Here is a 17,610-nt window from a genome sequence, read left to right on the forward strand (position 1 = left end):
AAGAAGCTCCTGGGACTGCCATGAAACCTGGGATTACAGTGTGGCTAAATTGCATAACTGAGGGTTTCTGCCTGTCTTGCTGGAGCCTTGTGACTGCTCTGATTCTGTCATGGCAATGCTGGGAAATTGCTCTTTAAAACCAGAAGAGCCTTAGAAAGGCACAGGCAGGTCAGGATCATTTCCCTCAGCACTGGGTTTGAGCAGTGCCTTGATGGTGGTGGGATTGGACAGAGAGCAGCGTGGGGTGAAAGCAAAGCTCTCCCTGAAGGCTTTTTGTGCTCTGTGCCTCAGAGGTCCCAAGCTCTGCAGCTCCTCCTGGAGCCCCAGAGACCAGGGGAAGGAGCAGCAGCCATGGGGCCACGGCAGGTTGGATCAGCCACCCCTGCCAGCAAAGCAGGAGCCCTTTGCCTGAAGTGCACATAGGGAAAAGCTTCCCAAAATCAACACAGTCCTGCCTTTATTGAGGCTTTTAGGGATGAGGGGGCTCATCCTGCCTGTGAGGGCTCATTCCTCAGCAGCAGATGGAAGCAGCTCCAGTCCTGGAGCATGGTCACCCATAGTCCTTCCCTTAGTACCACGAGCCCCAAAGCAGAAATCTGCCCAGATTTCCTGTTTGATGGGGTTTACTGAGTGGCAATCTCAGTTGTCATCAGCCTCACTGCCCTGGGAGGCCATTCCCATGGGGGTGGGGATGCTCTGGAGCACAGTCCCTGCTGGAAATCTGTCACAGGCTGCTCTGAGCTCCCCCAGGCTCAGGACACTCCTGTGAGGCATTTGCTGGGGGCTGTATGGGCTGTGACAGCTCAGAGCAGAGCCCTGGGGCTCCCCAGGGCATCACCCACAGGTGCCATGGGTGACAGCACTGCCTGACACACTGGGATGGCCCCAAGCTCCTTCCAGCAGCTTCCCCCTGCCAGTCACTGAAAATCTGCTCTGAGAGCCTTGCAGGGCCCTGAGCAGCACCTGGCAGCCCCCAGAGAGGTTGTACAGCCACAATCAGCCCTGGAGAACATTCCCTGTGCTTCCCTTTCAGCCCCACACAGCAGGAGACATTTCTTCCTGGAATTAACTCCTGTTTTTAAAGCCCAGCAAAGAGGCTTTTGCTGAAGGATAACTGGCAGGGTTTCAGCTGTGCCCCCATTTGCCCTCCCTGTCCCTGGGCTCAGCCCCAGGACTCCTCCCCAGCAACAGCAATGGGTTGCAGCTGAGGACTGGGCCCCCCTACAAATAAAACCCAGCTTGGCTCCCTCAGCCTCTTTGGAGGGGCTGCCATGCAGGTTTGGGAGGAAGGACCCCCAGAAATTTCATTTCAGTGAGCTGACACCATGAGCAGAGGGTGAGCCTCATCTCTAATCTCTCAGAGGCAGCTTTGACTTTGTAGGGTGTGAGAGCTGAGCAAATGCTCTTTTATCCTCCCTCCTCTCCCTGTTGCTCATTAACTCTTTCATTAGGGACCATCCTCTTGTCTTTGTGTGGATATGTTGGGTTTTTCCTAAGGATGGATGCCAGGCATCAGGACTCCTGTTCTCAAAGCATGGTGGCAATTAGCCCGGCTCTGAACCCTGGTGGCCTGTCTGCATCTGCAATTAGAGCTCTGCTCTGTCTGCCTGAGGTTTTTATCTTCCTCCTTTCTGGGCTGCAAAGGCACAACTTGGCTCTCCAAATGTACAGCAGGAAAGTGTTAAAGCTGTAGCTTGAGCCTGGCTGTGGGGCTGCTCTCAGGATTGGTTCCTGTTTGGTTCAGGGATCAATCCTTGGCCTCTGCACCTGGATTTATGTGAGTGCAGCTCAGGGCATCCTTCTGAGACAGTGCAGGGCCTGTGGGGGCTGATTCTGGCTCTGCTCCTCTGCTCCTCACTTCTGGCATGTTCCATGCTCCTGGCTCTTTATCAGCACATTGGATTCCTGATTCAGTGCTTCATAGAATTGAGCTGATTTATTCATACCTTTGGTGCTCTAAAAGAATACCTGAAGTTGGCTTTGTGAAATGGGAAAAGGAGAGCAAAATTTGGATTTCAGTGGGAAAATGTCTGGTCAGACAGAGGAAAGGTGACTTTAGGACCTGGAAACCTGGGATTTGGGAGAAACAACCCTCACTGCTCTGCCAGCATCTCAGGGGGTCCCCCTGGCAGAGCTGCCCCCCATCAGAAAGCTTCTCTACCAAACCTCCAGGCTTGCTCTGCTTTCCTTCCCTCCCCCATAATTCCATCCATCCTGAAATCCCTGTTTTTCTCTGAGATAATGTGATTTTTGGGGAGGAGTTTCTCTCCCTGTCACCTCGCTGCAGCTGATTTCTATTGAAAAGCTTCCTCCTAGGGAGAGAGGGGGGAACAAGGAGAGAAATTATGGAGGGGCAGCATTTCTGAATCCAAATACATTAAACCATTTAATTCTGTTGACTCAGGGCTGCCTAGCTCTGAATGGGAATTAATCCACAGTGCACAAAATTAAAAAGCACAAGACAAAATGCTTAGCAGGCAATGCCAGGGTTTAAAGCAAACCCATTAGCTTGCTCAAACGTCCCCAGTAAATTTTCATTTGTCAATAACGCTTAGAGCCTACAGTTTATTTACAGCCTGTTCAATATTACCAGAACCCCTGGCAGCTCCTCATTTGTATTTATCTGCCACAGTCAGTTTCCTTTCCAGGGACTCTTCCTAATCCTTTGCTTTGTATCTGCTCCAGACACAGCAGGGATGTGCCACCCTCCAGGCAAAGGTAATGTGGGGTTACCCTTTTCCACCCCAATTGTCCCCTGCAAGGGACCCATCCCTGGAGCTGGATCTGCCATGAGGCTCCTCCAGCCTCTGTCCCACCCCCAGGGGACACACTGGCCAGCAGCCAGCAGAGATGGGAATCTCCAGACTGGGAGAAGGAGATGTGTGTGGCCCCACAGCCTGGCTGAGCTGGAGCAGCATGGCTGAAATCTGTCCTGCTCCATCTGTCCCAAAGCAGATCCCAGGGGATGAGCCCTGCAGAGGAGAGTGTGTAACAGGATTTCCCCCCAAAGCAGCTTGAATGCTTCCAGGCAGAGAACAAAGCCTGGCTGGCCCTGAGAATTTCTCCAAGCAAAGGAGTTTATTCTTGGGCACAGACACGAAGGGGCATTAATCTCCTGTGGTGGCTCATGGCCAGCTGGGGAGGTTTGGTCCAACACTCAGGGACGTGGCTCCCTGCAGGGGTGACAGTTTGGGTGACAGACAAACTCCAGTGGGGTTTGTCCCTTCCCAGCTTCCTCCCCTTGTTCTGCGCTCCCCCAAGGCAGAAGCACAGGAGATTGCAATGGAATTTTAAGTGGATGCAGCATCACCAGGGCTGCCTGGGGAGATACAGGACAGCCCCTGTGTCAGGTGTGAAGCTCAGGGAGGGAAATCCCTCCAGGGGTTGAACCACAAAGATGGAACCGGACACTTCAACAGAGGCAATCACTGAACTGAAGGGACACTTGCTTTTCTCCCACCCTTGCGATCTCCTCATGCTGCTGAGCCCCAAGATGGCATGAGAGGACACCCCACCCTCCCCCCCAAGAGCAGAGCCCCATCACTTGCCTGCTGCTGTCTGCATGTAGCCAGCCAGGGTGCAGAGTCGGCGCTCGCAGGCTCCGCCGGGCAGCAGCACGGCCACGATGGCCAGCAGGGAGCTGAGGGCCAGCAGGGCACAGCCGCCCGCACACAGCACTGCACTCGTCTGCAAGGACACAGGGGCTGTCAGAGAGGTCACCCCAACCACACACACCCCAAAATCCCCCTCTGCCAGTGGGCAGTGCAGCCCTGTCAGGGGTGGCTCTCCCACCTTTTCCCTTCCACCTTTTGTTGCTTCAGCACCCGAGGTTCAGCCGTGCCCTGCTCCCAGGGCTCACTGGGGCTGCAGTGACAATTGTCCTAAACCACGTGTGTGTGATGTGTCAGTGCCCCTCCTGAGCACTGAAATGGACCCATGGCAGCCCTGCCCCAGCAGGCCTGGCAATGAGCAGGCATTTTGGGGATCCCACTGCAGCTCTGCTGACATGGCAGGCTGCTCCCACCCCCAGCAGCCTAAAACCAGGGAAAAGCATTAATTCATGGCAAAACAGCTCGCCCTTGGGTACAGGTGTTCAGTCACTGCACTGCTGCTCTTTCTGTCCCCATTGCAGGTGACAGCGGGTGGCACTGGCAGCAAGGTGGCCTCTTCCAGCAGGGACGTGCCAGCCCAGCCAGGGGCACAGAAGAGACTTCCTCCTCCAGCACCCAGCTGGTGACAGTGCTCAAACAGTGTGAGGGCAGCTCAGGCCCAGCCCTGCATCAGCCACGGCAGCTCCTGTCACTCCCAGCAGATCCCAGGGAATGCTGCAGCTCCTGTCCCTTCCAGCACATCCCAGGGAATGCTGCAGCTCCTGTCACTTCCCAGCACATCCCAGGGATGCTGCTGGCTCTGGTGAGTGCCTCAGCTGCTGGAGCAGCACAGCACCAAGGCAGGTCCCACTCCCACCTCCCTGAAAAGCCTGCCTTCTATAACCTGTGTGGGAGCTGCTCTGAGGGGGTCAGGTTCCTTTCCCACCCTTGTCCAGCCCTCTTGTCCTGGTGGGACATTCTGGTTAGCAGAGCACAGTTTGCCTTTTTGATCTTCCCCCCTCTACCTGAGCTTTTGAGGGAAACAACCCCACTGCAGTTTTTCATTTACCTCTTCTCCCCAAAGAGGTCACAAACAATCTGCTACTGTTTGGAATAATATCATTATTATAATAATAATGTAAATTATTCTGTAGGAACCACCGGCAGGCTGAGCAGGGGAAGAGGAATTGGATTTACCCTGGGATGCCCGTGGGGGTCCCAAGAGCTCAAAACCCCCTCCCATGAGTGCTGCTGTCCCACAGGTCTGGCACTGCCCCACACCTCCCCCTGTTCCTGACTGCTGAGCTGCACTGGCTGGTGCTGGGTGACACAGCCACTGCCAGCTGTGCCCAGCAGCTGCCACTGCTGCAAGGGACACCCTGGTGCTGGAGAGGACAGGCCAGGCACACCTGACACCCTGGTGTGAGTGCTTCTCCTGGGGCTGTGCAGTGATTGGAAATCAGCATCTTATTTATAGCCTATTTATGCACTGAGCAATGCAAATGCTGTCCCAGCAATAAATGAATTCCTGACATGCAATGCAAAAGGAACAGCAGTGCAAAAACTACCCAGGGAAATGGAGAGGCTGCTCCAGCAGGGAAATCTGCTCCTCTCCAGAGCCTGCCAAGGCACTGAGAGCTGGACAGACAAGAGCTGCTTCAGGGCTTAAGGTACAAGGTTGGGACACCCCCAGCAGGGCCCCCTGCCCTGTCCCTACACCAGGAGGGACCCATGGGATTTGGGATGGGATGGGATGGGATGGGATGGGATGGGATGGGATGGGATGGGATGGGATGGATGGTCCCCATTGCACAGACACTCCCCCAGCCACATGGGGAAAGCAGCCACAGCCCTGCTCCCAGGGCAGCAGCATGGCCAGGAAATCTGGATTCATAACAAAAATAAAAGGATTACTCTGTCTGGCATCTGCATTTCACCTTCTGCCAGCAAAACCATCCTCCTTTGCAAGGACCATTAATTATTTAGAGCAATGAATTTTTCAGCAGAAAGGGGTCTTGTGAAGCAGGCTGGTTCTTCTCTTGTGTGAAGCATATTATTTTTAATGATCTAGGTTCTCCTTAATTGTGGTGGCTCAAATCCCCTAAAAACTCACAGTTCCTGCTGGAAACAAGTGATGAGCTGCTCCGACTGTTAATCCCTGTGGAGAAGTGTGAAGATCTTTTTCAGGACAAAATGACAGGAAAAAGGCACAAACAGGCTGGGAGCAGGTGAGTTAAAATGACAGGAAAAAGGCACAAACAGGCTGGGTGCAGGTGAGTTAAAAAATGACAGGAAAAAGGCACAAACAGGCTGGGTGCAGGTGAGTTAAAAAATGACAGGAAAAAGGCACAAACAGGCTGGGTGCAGGTGAGTTAAAATGACAGGGAAAAGGCACAAACAGGCTGGGTGCAGGTGAGTTACACTGGCAGAAGAGCTGCTCTGGTTTGGGAGCTGCCATCAGGGTTTGGCAACAAGACTGAGGGGTCTCAGGGCTGACAGCACCCTGATGTGCACAGGGGTGCCCAAAACCCCCCAAATCCAGCCAGGCCCTGGCAAAGGGAACAAAGATCTTGTTGAATAAATGGGAGAAGATTCAATGAAGGTAATGGTGAGGTTTGGGTTCTGCCACGTGGGCCAGGAATGCTGAGCCACCCAACAGCTGCCAGGCAGCTCCTGGGGACAGAAGGGGTGGCAGGGGCACAGCTGCCCCCAAAACAGGTGACAGTAGAAAAGGGCACACACTGCTCTTTGCCTGGCTGTGTGCTGACATTACCTGCCAAAACACTGTATATGCTCTTGGAAAACAGAAATTTTGCTTTTGTCATAACCTCAGCTGGGAATTTCTCAAGTGCTCCTGCCCTGTACTGGGGTTGCTCCTGCACAGATCAAAAAGCTGCTTTCAAAGGGAAATAATAAGGTTTAAATTTGAAGAAGTCCATGGAGCAAAGGCATAGCAGCTGCAATTGTCTCCTTCCCACTGTGCAGCACCTCCCTCTCTCCTCCCTGTTTGTGCCTGTTGCTTCTTGAGCAGAAAGGAGAGGATGCAGGAAACAGATGCAAGGGCTGAAACCCAAAAATAGACAGGGTGGGGAGGAACAGCAGGGATGCAGGAGGCTGCCTGTGAGAGCCCAGCTCAGGCAGGGCAGGAAAAAACCCATTTATCCCAGTAAAGAGCAGAGCTCCCAGGGCAAACCCTGCCAGGGAGGCCCTGGGCATTGCTGACCCCTGGCAGTGCCAGGGAGATGCCCCAGGGAGGCTGTGAGCAACCCTGCCTCTGCCATGCTGGGAAAAGACATAAAACCATGTCAGATTTTCTGCTCCCACTCCCAGGGAGATTAATTGTTTATCCCCAAACAAATTAATCGTCCCCTGGTGAGACTGTAAATATGCCTTTATGTGGCGTAATAAATTCTGATTAACAACAATCCCCTGCCTGATTTTTAGTGTTTTACAGGTCTGACACATGCCATGGCTGGGCCATTCACTTAGCAATAAATCTGCTGAAGATGTTGTTTCATTCACCAGAAAAAATCAAAATTAAAATGCCACATAATGGCTGTCCTGGGAAGAATTCCTTAATTTCCCTAATGAAAACTTTTGTAAAGTTAGCTCATCTTTGAAAGCCAGCTTTAAAGCAGGAAAGGAGAAGGGAAAATAAACTTTCCAGTCCAGTTTTTAGTGCTGAAATGCAGTACCTGGTGTTTGGTTCAGCAGAGATAAACCAACATGGCAAAGCTCCTGCCATCACTATGAACTGGGTCAGGATGCACATTAATTTATTAATGCAATTTATTAATTGGCACTTGACCATCCCCAACAGCTGCTATCCTGGCTGGGGCCTGTGGTAGCCAGGGCAGCAGGCTGAGGGCCAGGTTACAGACTGCTGGGCTGTCCAGCCCTGCTCAGATCCTTCAGCATCCTTGGAACTGGGGGCAGAAAATAAATGCCCTGAATAACTGGGAAACAAAGCCACAGGCTCAGTGAGAAAAAGGAGGTGAAGGTCACAGTGTGTCTGGCTTTTGGGGGTATCTGTTGAGAGAAAATATCTAAGAAACCCCAGATGAGATAGAGAAAAACTGTAAAGTCAACTGTAAGAGAAGAGGTGGCAAAATCAATCCTGCTTTTGCAGTAAATTCAGCACCACCTCCACTAAAACAAAGCTCAGCCAGTCCTGGCCTTCCAGGCAACTTTTCCAATTCCCAGCATGTTCAACAGAACACCAGAGGGGTTAATGCCCAAACTGATTCAAATGGGGGCAGAGGCATTTTTTTAATTAGAGAGAAAATAAGGGACAGATAATACATCTGATGAATTATGGCTGTCTCTGTTTCGCTGCCATTGCATCTGGGGATGCTGGAAAGCAGTTCCTAATGGCACTGCTTTATCTAAGAGGATGATGGATAGTAGTGAAAGACAGAAAAAAAGGGGAAAAGTAAGACATTAGCACATCAATGGTGTGCCTGTGACCTCCATCAAGGGATTCGAACCAACTTAATGAAATTTTAATTAGGCAGCAAGCAGTGCACGGTGCTGGGTACCCGATCAGCCCAGCTTCCCCTCGCTCTGTCATTATCCTTCCCTGGGATCGGCCCTTTCCTGGCGCTGGCAGCCCAGCCCTGGCCAGGGAATGCCCCCGGAGGAGGAGCCCGGGCAGAGCGGGATCTGCAGCCTCGGGAGCAGCAGGGAATGTCCCTCTGTCAGAATGTCCCTGCCACACTCTGCTCTGGGCCCTGCAGAGGGGAAATGCAACATCAGAGTGGCTCTGCTGAGCCCTTCCCGAGTGCAGGGTCAGGATTTGCCTTTGAGGAGGGGGCAGGTGACCCCTGTGACCTGACCATCCCTGCCAGGAGTGGCCAAGCAGCTTCCCTGAACCTCTGAGGGCAGGGACAGAGCTCATCCTGAGAGCAGCCTGGCTGCATTTTCCATCAACCTGACCTCCCAGGGCCCACCCTCAAGCTGGGCCTGCCCAGCTTAGCTGAGACCAGGTTGGTGAGTGCCAGTGGTGGTTTGTGACTTGGGCACTGAAATGTGGGACCACAGCCCAGGAATTACAGGCTCCCCCACCACCAGTCCTGTTGATGTAGGTCAGAAAAGTCTGGCTGGCTGATGAAAGCAGATAAATCTGCTCTGGGGTGATGTGCAGGAAGGTGGTGATGTCAAAATTTCCTTACACTCAGCGCTCACAACTCTGGCCAAGGTTGTGTAAGTGCAATTAAAAATCAAATGGGCAGGCAGGCAGAGTCTGCTCTCTTGGGAAGTTCTTAAGATGAGGAGCTAAAAGTTGATTTCCTGATAATCCCAGGTTAATGTGCTGGCCTGATCCAGGACTCTGGAGGCAGAGCAGACTCTACCTGAGGGGGAGCACACACCGAGTGCCTGCTGGGGTCTCACTGCACCTCTCCCTAATTCCAGAGCCTGCGCTAGAAGAGGAGGGACAGATTTCCACAGAGTGACAGATTTCTTCCCATCTCCATGAGGACCCCATCAGGGCTGCTGATCTGCAAACCTGGCCCCAATGGGCAAACCCCAGATGACATCAGGGACCCAGGGCTGAACTGACACAGTGAGAAACCAGCAGTGAAGATTTAATGCAAAGGGTAAGCAGGTTTATTGTACATTTTCACTAAGCTTTGCTGAATCTTTTCAAGTCCTGCTTTAAAGCCCAGGAAAAACCCACTCAAGGAACTGCTGGGGTTGGGCAAAGCCCCCCTCCATCCTGAGCAGGTTATTCTGGGCTCTGCTCCAGCATGGCATCACTGGCTCCATAGGCAAATGGCCCGTGTGGCTTTAACCCGAATATCATGGGCTGATCAGCTTCTTTGTTATTTTAGATTACATGCTTGGCAAAGCCTGAAAATAATTGGAGACTATCTGGAAAAATAAAAATAGAAATCTGAAATGTGGCAGCAGCAGCTTCCGAAGTGCAGCACTGAGACAGGAACCCATGAGCCAAATGCTCCCACTGAAGGAGAAAATAAATTAGCTGAGGATGAAGCACTATTTTGCATGTACACAGTGATCTGGCACCAGGAAAAAGAAAAGAGAAGTCATGAGAGGCTATGAAACCACTCAGAGCTCAAAAATTCACCTGTTTTTTTTTTATTTGGCCTCCCAAAAGCAATCCCCTCTCCCCAGGGTATGTGCACACCTTGGGGTGTTGCTCTGCAGCCCTCACAGCTCCAAGTCATCCCACAACAGATCCTAAGGGCCTCACTCACAAATTGGGCAGTATCACCATCACCATCCTTTCTCCTCTCTGGCTCCAGCCAAATCCTTTCCAGTTTCCATCAGCTCCTGCAAGGTCTCAGCCTGTCCACAACATCTGCAGCCACCAGGGATATTTTATTATATTCCACCCCATCAATATTATGGGATATTTTATTATATTCCAACCATCATGATGCTGAGCTCAGTGCCAAGCCCCAGCAGCACTGACAGGGTTAAATTAAAGGTACCATGATATTAGAGAGCTGCAAAGTAATTATGAAAGGAAGAAGAAAAAAGCCAGCAACTCCAAGCAGACATGAAGGCCCTCTTAAGAGAAGAAAGGCATGTTAATTAACCTCCAGACATGATTCAAAGCATCATTTGTAGCACGATTAACATAATCCCCCAAGTGCACACACAACTGGCATTAACGATCAGTGCAGGACTGAGCACTCCCCCACCCTTGAACAAACCGGCACAAGGGAGCGGGGAAACACCGGAACGGCAGCGAGACAAAAAACCCCGTGTTCCCCGGGGATGGGCATCCCTGCTGCGGGTGGGCATCCTCCCAGCGTGCCCAGCATCCTCCCAGCGTGCCCAGCATCCTCCCAGTGCTCTCAGCACCCTCCCAGGTGAGCTCAGCATCCCCAGATATGCTCAGCATCATCCCCAGATATGCTCAGTATCATCCCTAGATGTGCTCAGCATCTCCAGGTGTGCTCAGCATCCACCCAGATGTGCTCAGCACCCTCCCAGGTGAGCTCAGCACCCCCAGATATGCTCAGTATCATCCCCAGATGTGCTCAGCAACCCCAGATATGCTCAGCATCATCCCCAGATATGCTCAGCATCTCCAGGTGTGCTCAGCACCCTCCCAGGTGAGCTCAGCACCCCAGATATGCTCAGTATCATCTCCAGGTGTGCTCAGCATCTCCAGGTGTGCTCAGCATCCCCAGGTGGGCTCAGCATCCACCCAGGTGTGCTCAGCATTCTCCCAGATGTGCTCAGCATCCCCAGATGTGCCACCAGCTCCACTCTAGAAGCCCCACATCAGCTTTGGCCCCTCTGGCCCCGGCAGCCCCAGCTCCCACCCTCCTGCAGCGAACTCCACTGGAGCAAACGCTGCAGGCTCTTTTCAGGAGCTCTCAGATTCCTCTCCATGTTCGGCTTTCATTTAAAGAGAGAGCTGCCCATCAGATCGCTGGAAAGGTTGGAAATGAACGTCAGGGCCCTGAAAGCAAAGAAAAAAGCGCCACGATTTCCCCATCTCTCCAGAACGGAGAGAAATCTCCTGCTTGAACTCGTGGACGGGGTTCGGAGCCGTGCTGAGCACCGAGGCGTGCGGGCTCCGGGGCTGCTCATGCAGGAAAGCCAAAGCTGTCGCCTGCCTCAGCAAAGCTGTCAGGACTATTTTATTGCATTCCAGCCCATCAAATAACCATCACAACAGGTATTCTCCCCCTCCTCACGGCAGAAAGCTGGTGAGGGAGCACTCTCCTCTGCAAGAGTCTGCACTGGCTGTTGTTCATTAATTATTTGGGTGGTTTTAACAGAGGTGACACGAACATGTCACCGAAATGCCCTGCAAACTGCCCTCGGTGCTGTGATTATTCATCTCTCCCTCAGCCCAAGCTCAGGAACTCAGAGACTTCGTGCTACATCACGTTCTGGATCTCAGTGTTTTATATTCTGGATCTCAGTGTTTTCAGAGGCTGAGGCTTGTTCAAATGAGTCACTGCTGAGTTTCCTTCTTATCTTTAAAGTTTGTTATTACTTGGAATTGTTTATCTGCATCACATTTGCAAAAACATCTGAACAAAGGCCAGCCCATGGAAACAAGAGCATTTTTGCACCTTTTTATATAAATAGTTAGGAGTTTATACAGCTGGTTCTTTTCTTTGCAATTCACAATATTTGTCTCTAATGCCAATTTTAAGGATCGCGATGGGATTTAAGCAATCACACGCAGCCCTGGTGTCCTGGCAGAGATAACAGCGCAGCTCCATGGCAGGCTGAGAAATCCAGCTGGTGACAGCCCCTCTTTGTGCCCGGCACAGCCCCGAGCTCCGGGGATGCTGCCCCGGCTTGGGGACCCTGCCACAGCGTGACCTGGAGCGGGGCCAGGCTCGTGTGTTCCGAGCAGAGGCGGGGATTTCACACTCACAGCCCCGGGGTAAGGACGGAGGGAGAGGAAGGAGGAAGGACGGGGCCAAGCGGGCGCTGGGATGCCGGGCCCGGGCTTTGTGCGCTCCCTGCACACACCCAGTGTGACCGGCGGCTCTTTGTCACCCCGGGACACCACAGCAGCCCCATGGGGCGTCTGGGCCTCCTGCCTTCCCAAAACCTGGCACGGGCATCGCCCGGGTGGCCGGGCAGGGGGACAGCCACGATCCCCCACATCCCGCTCGATTTCTGCATCCACGTGTCCCATAGCAGCAGTTTCAGCACCTCCCCGCTCCCTCCTGCACAGCAAACTCAGCCGGGAGCGATGCTCAGCCCCGCTGGGAGGCACAGAAACCTCTGCAGCTTCCCCGAGTCCCTCCCGCACGCCCCTGGAGCCGGCCCGGGCGGGGGATCTGGGGCTCCGGCAGGGCGGGGTGGCCGGGTCAGCCCCGGGGCATCCCAGAGAGGGATGAGACCCCACAGGGATCCCGGGACACCCAAGGGGGGCTGAGGAGATGCTCGGAGGCATCGGGTGGGATGCAGAGGAGGGAAGGGATGCCGGAGAGAGCAGAGGATGCTCGAGGGGGATGCAGGGGATGCCTGCGATGATCCGGGCAGGATAGGGATGCTGGAGCAGCTCTGGAAGACAGGACAAGGGAAACTGGGGTTATGACAGGAGGACCTTAGGGACGTGAGGAGGACAGAGAGATAGCGGAGAGTCTGGGGGGAGGCCAGGAGGTGATGGGGTGACGCCGGGGAGCCGAAAGCAGGGAAGGGGGGGATGCCGGGGAGGGGATGAGGGATGCCGGAGAGCCAGAAGCAGACACGGGGGATGCCGGGGAGGTGACGGGAGCTGCCGGGGAGTGCAGGGAAGGGCAGCCGGGATGTCGGGGAGCTGCCGGGGGATTCCCGGGAGCCCGGGGGAGGCGGTGGGGGTGCCGCGGCGGGGAGGCGCTCACCTGCCAGGAACCGGAGGGGATGTCTCCGAAGCCGCCGGGGCCGGCGGAGCCGTGGCAGCCGCGGGGCGGCCCCGCGCAGCGCCAGAGCAAGCCGAAGCCGGCGGCGGCGCGGCCGGGCGGCAGCAGCCAGGCCGGCGAGAGGAAGGCGGCGGCGCAGGCGGCCAGGAGGCCGGCGGAGAGCAGCGCCCAGAAGCAGCCGACGCCGCTGCACATGGTGCGCCGGCGGGGCAGGGAGCCCGCGCCCCGCGCCGCCCCCGCGCCCGCCACCGGCACCGGCACCGACAGCATCGGCGGCGCGGGGCGGCCGGCGGGGCCGGGCGCGGGGCCGGCAGCGCTGCCCGCGCCCCTGCGCGCTCCCTGCGCGCTCCCTGCGCGCTCCCTGCGCCGCCCCCCCCGCGGGGCGCGGCTGAGCACGGGCGCGGTTGCGACACCCGCGGCGGGCGGGGCAGCCGGGGCGGGGAGCGCGGTCACCTGCGCGCTCCCTCCCGCGCTGTCGCGGCGATTCTCCGCCCGCTGCCGGCGGCGCCGCGGCCCCGAAAGGGTCGGGCTGTGCCTGCCGTGGATTACCGGCGGTGCTTTTAACCCTCCCTCCGTGCCCGCACACGGCGATGCTGCCGCTCCGCTCCTGCAGCTCTCCCGGACGGGGACACGCGTGGGGAACGCGGGTGCGGGAATTCCGCGGTGACACCTCGCGGGGGATTGAAACCCGCCGTGGCAGGGAGGTTTAGATTGAAACCCGAGGTATAGATTGAAACCCGCCGTGCAGGGAGGGCTCGGGCTCGGGGTCCGCTCGGGGCTCGGGCTGTGTTATCCTCTCACCCCGCAGGTTTCTCCAAGGTGCTGGAGGCACAGCGGCTGCCCGGGAGCCTGCGCTTGTTTGAGGTGTAAAAGCTGCGCCTCCCAGTGCAGATGGATTTTTATAACAGTCATTCTAAAAACTTCATTGATCGGGTTTTATTCCTACTAAACCTCACGGCGCAGCACGGATTGATGCTTTATGTTTGTGCCTCGCAGATCTTACGGGTTTTCTCGGTCTCCAGGAGCTCAGCTGTTCCCCCGAGCGGTCCCACGTCCATCAGCCGCATAAAGAACCAGATCCTTTTTAAAATGTAGCAAAAAATGTCTTTATCCTGCGCTAATGTCCTCGGGCGGGTTTCGGGCACTTACTGCCGAGAGGGCTGAAACAGGTAAAGACATTTGGGCAGCTTTTGGTTAAAAAACGAGCTTTTCCTTTAGATCCAGGGCGCGTTGGTTGATGTTTAAAGCGCAGAGGGCTCCGCGTCGTGGGAAGTGCAGATCCAGCAGCACAAGCCGGGGGCTTGGCACCCTCTCCTGGTGCGGCAGCGATGGCAAATCCGCTCCTGCAGCTGAGTGAATGCACGGGCAAAGCCCCGGAACGCTGCGGTTCTGTCCTCAAGCAGCCTTTGGGCTCCATGGGCTGTGTCTGTGTCCTGCTTTTAGAAATGCTGCTCGTCCTGGGACCTCGGGAAAGTTCTAGAGGGACAAAATCACACTCAGCCTTGGTTTCCCCCCATATCCCTGGCTCAGAGAAATACCTGACTGCTGTCATGTGCTGCATCACTTCTTGTACTCCTTGAGGGATCTAGAAAAGCAAAAGGTGGGGGGAAAAAGAACGGAGAAACAGAAGATGGTGTTAAATAAATCATTATTCTCCAAGTATTTATGATGCCACAGAATGGCAAGAACTGTGGATTGGAGGAAGGTCATCTGAGGTGAGTCCCAGAGAGCGCTGGCGGTGCCATCTGGGCAGGGTGGAGGTGCCAGCGAGCCCCTTTGCCTTCCCTGATCCACAACAATTCCTGAGCGGCTCCAGCCCTGCAGGAAAGGCTCCGTCCCTGCAGGAGCAGCCACCGCAGGGCCGGGAAGAGCTCAGGACGTGGAGAGGGAAATTTTCTGCTTTTGCTGCTCAGTGCTGCTTCAGAGCTCTGTCCAGCACACCTGCGGGTCACCAAGCAGCTCTTCCTGCTAGGAATGAACCTTTTTTGTACCTTTTAACCCCATTTTACACTTCAAACCTCCACTGGGAGTCAGAGACTCTTCAGCCCTTGCTTGAACAAACCTCCCTCCCTGGGAATGTGCCCCGTGGAAGGAAGCAGGGAGGAATTGCAGTGTTTTAATAAAAGCAGTTAATTTTCACCAGGCTGGGACGTGAGAGAATTCCCTGCTTTGAAATGCTCAGCACAGGTACCAACCCTCCCGTTCCCATGAGGTTCGTGGACTGAGGTCAGCCGCAGCCAAACCTGCCAGGAATTCTGTGTGTGCATGCAGACACTTGTTTTCCCATTGAAAAAAAAAAGAAAATTAGGAGTAAAATACAAGTCTCTAATTGAAGGTGCTGTGAGTTTCTGTGCAAAGGCAGAAACTTTGACTCCTGATGTGTTTAGGACATTATTTACTCCAGAGTAAGATCTCAGCTGGTAAAGTCCTTACTCATAAAATTTTTGGTATTTGTGTTCCCAAAATAGTGAGAATTCTATATATGAGAGAGAATCCCAACATCATGGGAATAAATGGACTGTCCCAAAGATGGGAGACATGGGAATGACCTCTAATGTGTGTTAGATTTGTGTTTTTGTGCTGTAACTGAGCAGAGCAGTGCCCTGTGATTAATTATCAAAGGCAACAAAGTCTTGTTCTGTTTTATTATATTTGTCCAAACACGATTATTCCATTTAGATCTTTTCAGATATTAAAGTTTACTTTTTTTTCTAGCTGTGGAGGGGAAAAAAACCAAGCACTGAGACAGCCTTTTTTTTTTTTATTTTAATTTAAATATTTTCATTGAGGGAGGAGTCCCTCAGCTTTCTGACATTGGCCAACCCATGTCCTGAAGTCATATTTAACTGATTGCTCAGATAATTAAACTGTCATGTTCTGTTAAATGCTCCAGCACCTGCTGTCACTCACACTTCCAGTTCAGATCCAGGTCCAAGGCTGAGGGAGCAGCTCTGGCTTGGAGCTTCAGCCCTTCTGGATTCCCAAAAATGAGAGAAAATGTCGGTCCAGGGAAGGTAATTCATGTCAAACTCTTGTGTCAATCATTGCATCCTTCTTCAACCCCCATGTAGACCCCGAAACCCAAGAGGACTGGGTGCAAAGTTTTGGCAGAATATGTTAATTTAGTGTTCCCTGAGTCATCCCATTCTTTCCAGTTTACTCATCTTCAGAATGTTTTAGTCTATTAGCAGTCTCTGAGGTTATGTGCCAATTAAATAATTCTATTCATTATGCAGAAACCATATAGAATAGTTCATTATGCTTCAGCCAGCCTCTGGGCATGTGTACAAAACTGTATCAAAGAGCACCAGTTAACAAAAATAATATCAAAAGAGAAAATGCTACAGGGTGTTGATCAGCGGCACCATCCCGCCCAGGAGACGGCTCCATCCCAGCCCTGGAAGATCCCCGTGTACCTTTTATGCCATTTACAATTTATGAGTCTTAATTACTGAGTGTTTGTAAAGAGGTTTGGAATGCTCGGATGAAAGGAGGCGCAGAAACTCAGGCAATGATTATTAATCACATCACTTTGGCACGGCTCGGGCAGCAAGGGCAGGACAGTTACACGGCACAGGGTGACACTGCATCGATCCGGGGTGACACGGCCATGGCAGAGCTGCCCTCTGGCTCCGTGCCTCAGTTTCTCACACACTCACAAACCAGAATTTATAATCACAGTCTTTACAAAGTGTTCGTAAAGTTTTTAGAGCAGAGATCTCCTCAGAGCTCAACCTGAGGAGTGTCTCCTCGGACATCAACCTAAGCGCCGTGTGACGGTGACAAACGTCCCTGGCAGGTGAGGGAAGAGCGGATTTGCCTCGGGAGGATGATTAAGAGGATTTTTGTGGCAGGATTCGGGGCGCAGACGGAACTGACTTATGGGACAGCGATTCCGCAGGTGGAGAGCGGCCCGGCAGGGATTTCTGGCTGTGCTGGACTCGGACTGCCGTGGGATGAGGGAAGGAGCAGCCGAGGGATGAGGGAGCCGCCGTGGGATGAGGGAGCCGCCGCATTCCGGCACCGGCCGCGGCCCCGCGTGTCCCGCAGAGAGAGCCCACAGAGTTACAGGACTGGGGCCGGCTCTGCAGAGCCCTCACACCCCGGGCGGGGCTCTCCGTGTGTCCGTCTGTCTGTCTGCCCCTCTGTGCGGCCCCCAGGGCTGACGGGGACATTTGGGGACACGTCCCTGAGGTCTCTCTCCAGGACGCCTCGGCTCTCACGGCCCTGCACGGCGCCTGCCCGTCATCCCCTGCTTTCGGGAATCTGTCCCCCCCTTTCGGAGATCTGTCCCCTCCTTTCGGGGCTCTGTCCCCGTGCCCTCGGGACGCGCCCGAGCTGCCGCAGCGTCCCCGGGTCACCCGTGCCCTCAGCCAAGATGGCGGCCGTCGCCTCACGCCACCCGGTGCCCCCCGCCCTGATCAAAGATGGCCGCCCCTCCCCGGACCCCCGCGGGTTCTTTGCCCTCACCCAACATGGCGGCGCCGCCCGGCCCCATTGGCGGGCGGGCGCGATCCCGGGGCGGCCATGTTGAGTGCGGCCGCATCCCGCCGTGCCGCGCGGGCGGCGCTGCCGGAAGCGGGCGCGGGGCCGTTGTTGACAACATGGCGGCCGCGGGCGCCGCCGCGGGAGGAAGAGGCGGAGGGAGCGGCGGCGGCGGGCGGGCGCAGCAG

The 17,610-nt window shown here is 54.5% G+C and overlaps 1 protein-coding gene across 1 annotated transcript in view; it reads right to left on the bottom strand.

Moving 5' to 3' along the window:
• Positions 1 to 13,207, bottom strand: part of LHFPL7 (LHFPL tetraspan subfamily member 7) — a 56,772-nt gene extending 43,565 nt beyond the window's left edge. Inside the window, exons 1-2 of the mRNA XM_058037398.1 lie at positions 12,920 to 13,207; positions 3,549 to 3,687 (exon numbers count right to left, since the gene is read on the bottom strand). Coding sequence (XP_057893381.1) covers positions 3,549 to 3,687; positions 12,920 to 13,207 — 427 coding nt within the window. The remainder of the gene's footprint in view (positions 1 to 3,548; positions 3,688 to 12,919) is intronic.
• Between the last annotated feature and the right edge of the window lie 4,403 nt (positions 13,208 to 17,610).

This window comes from Melospiza georgiana, chromosome 19, assembly GCF_028018845.1.
Source record: "Melospiza georgiana isolate bMelGeo1 chromosome 19, bMelGeo1.pri, whole genome shotgun sequence".
In the NCBI taxonomy this organism is placed as follows: domain Eukaryota; kingdom Metazoa; phylum Chordata; class Aves; order Passeriformes; family Passerellidae; genus Melospiza; species Melospiza georgiana.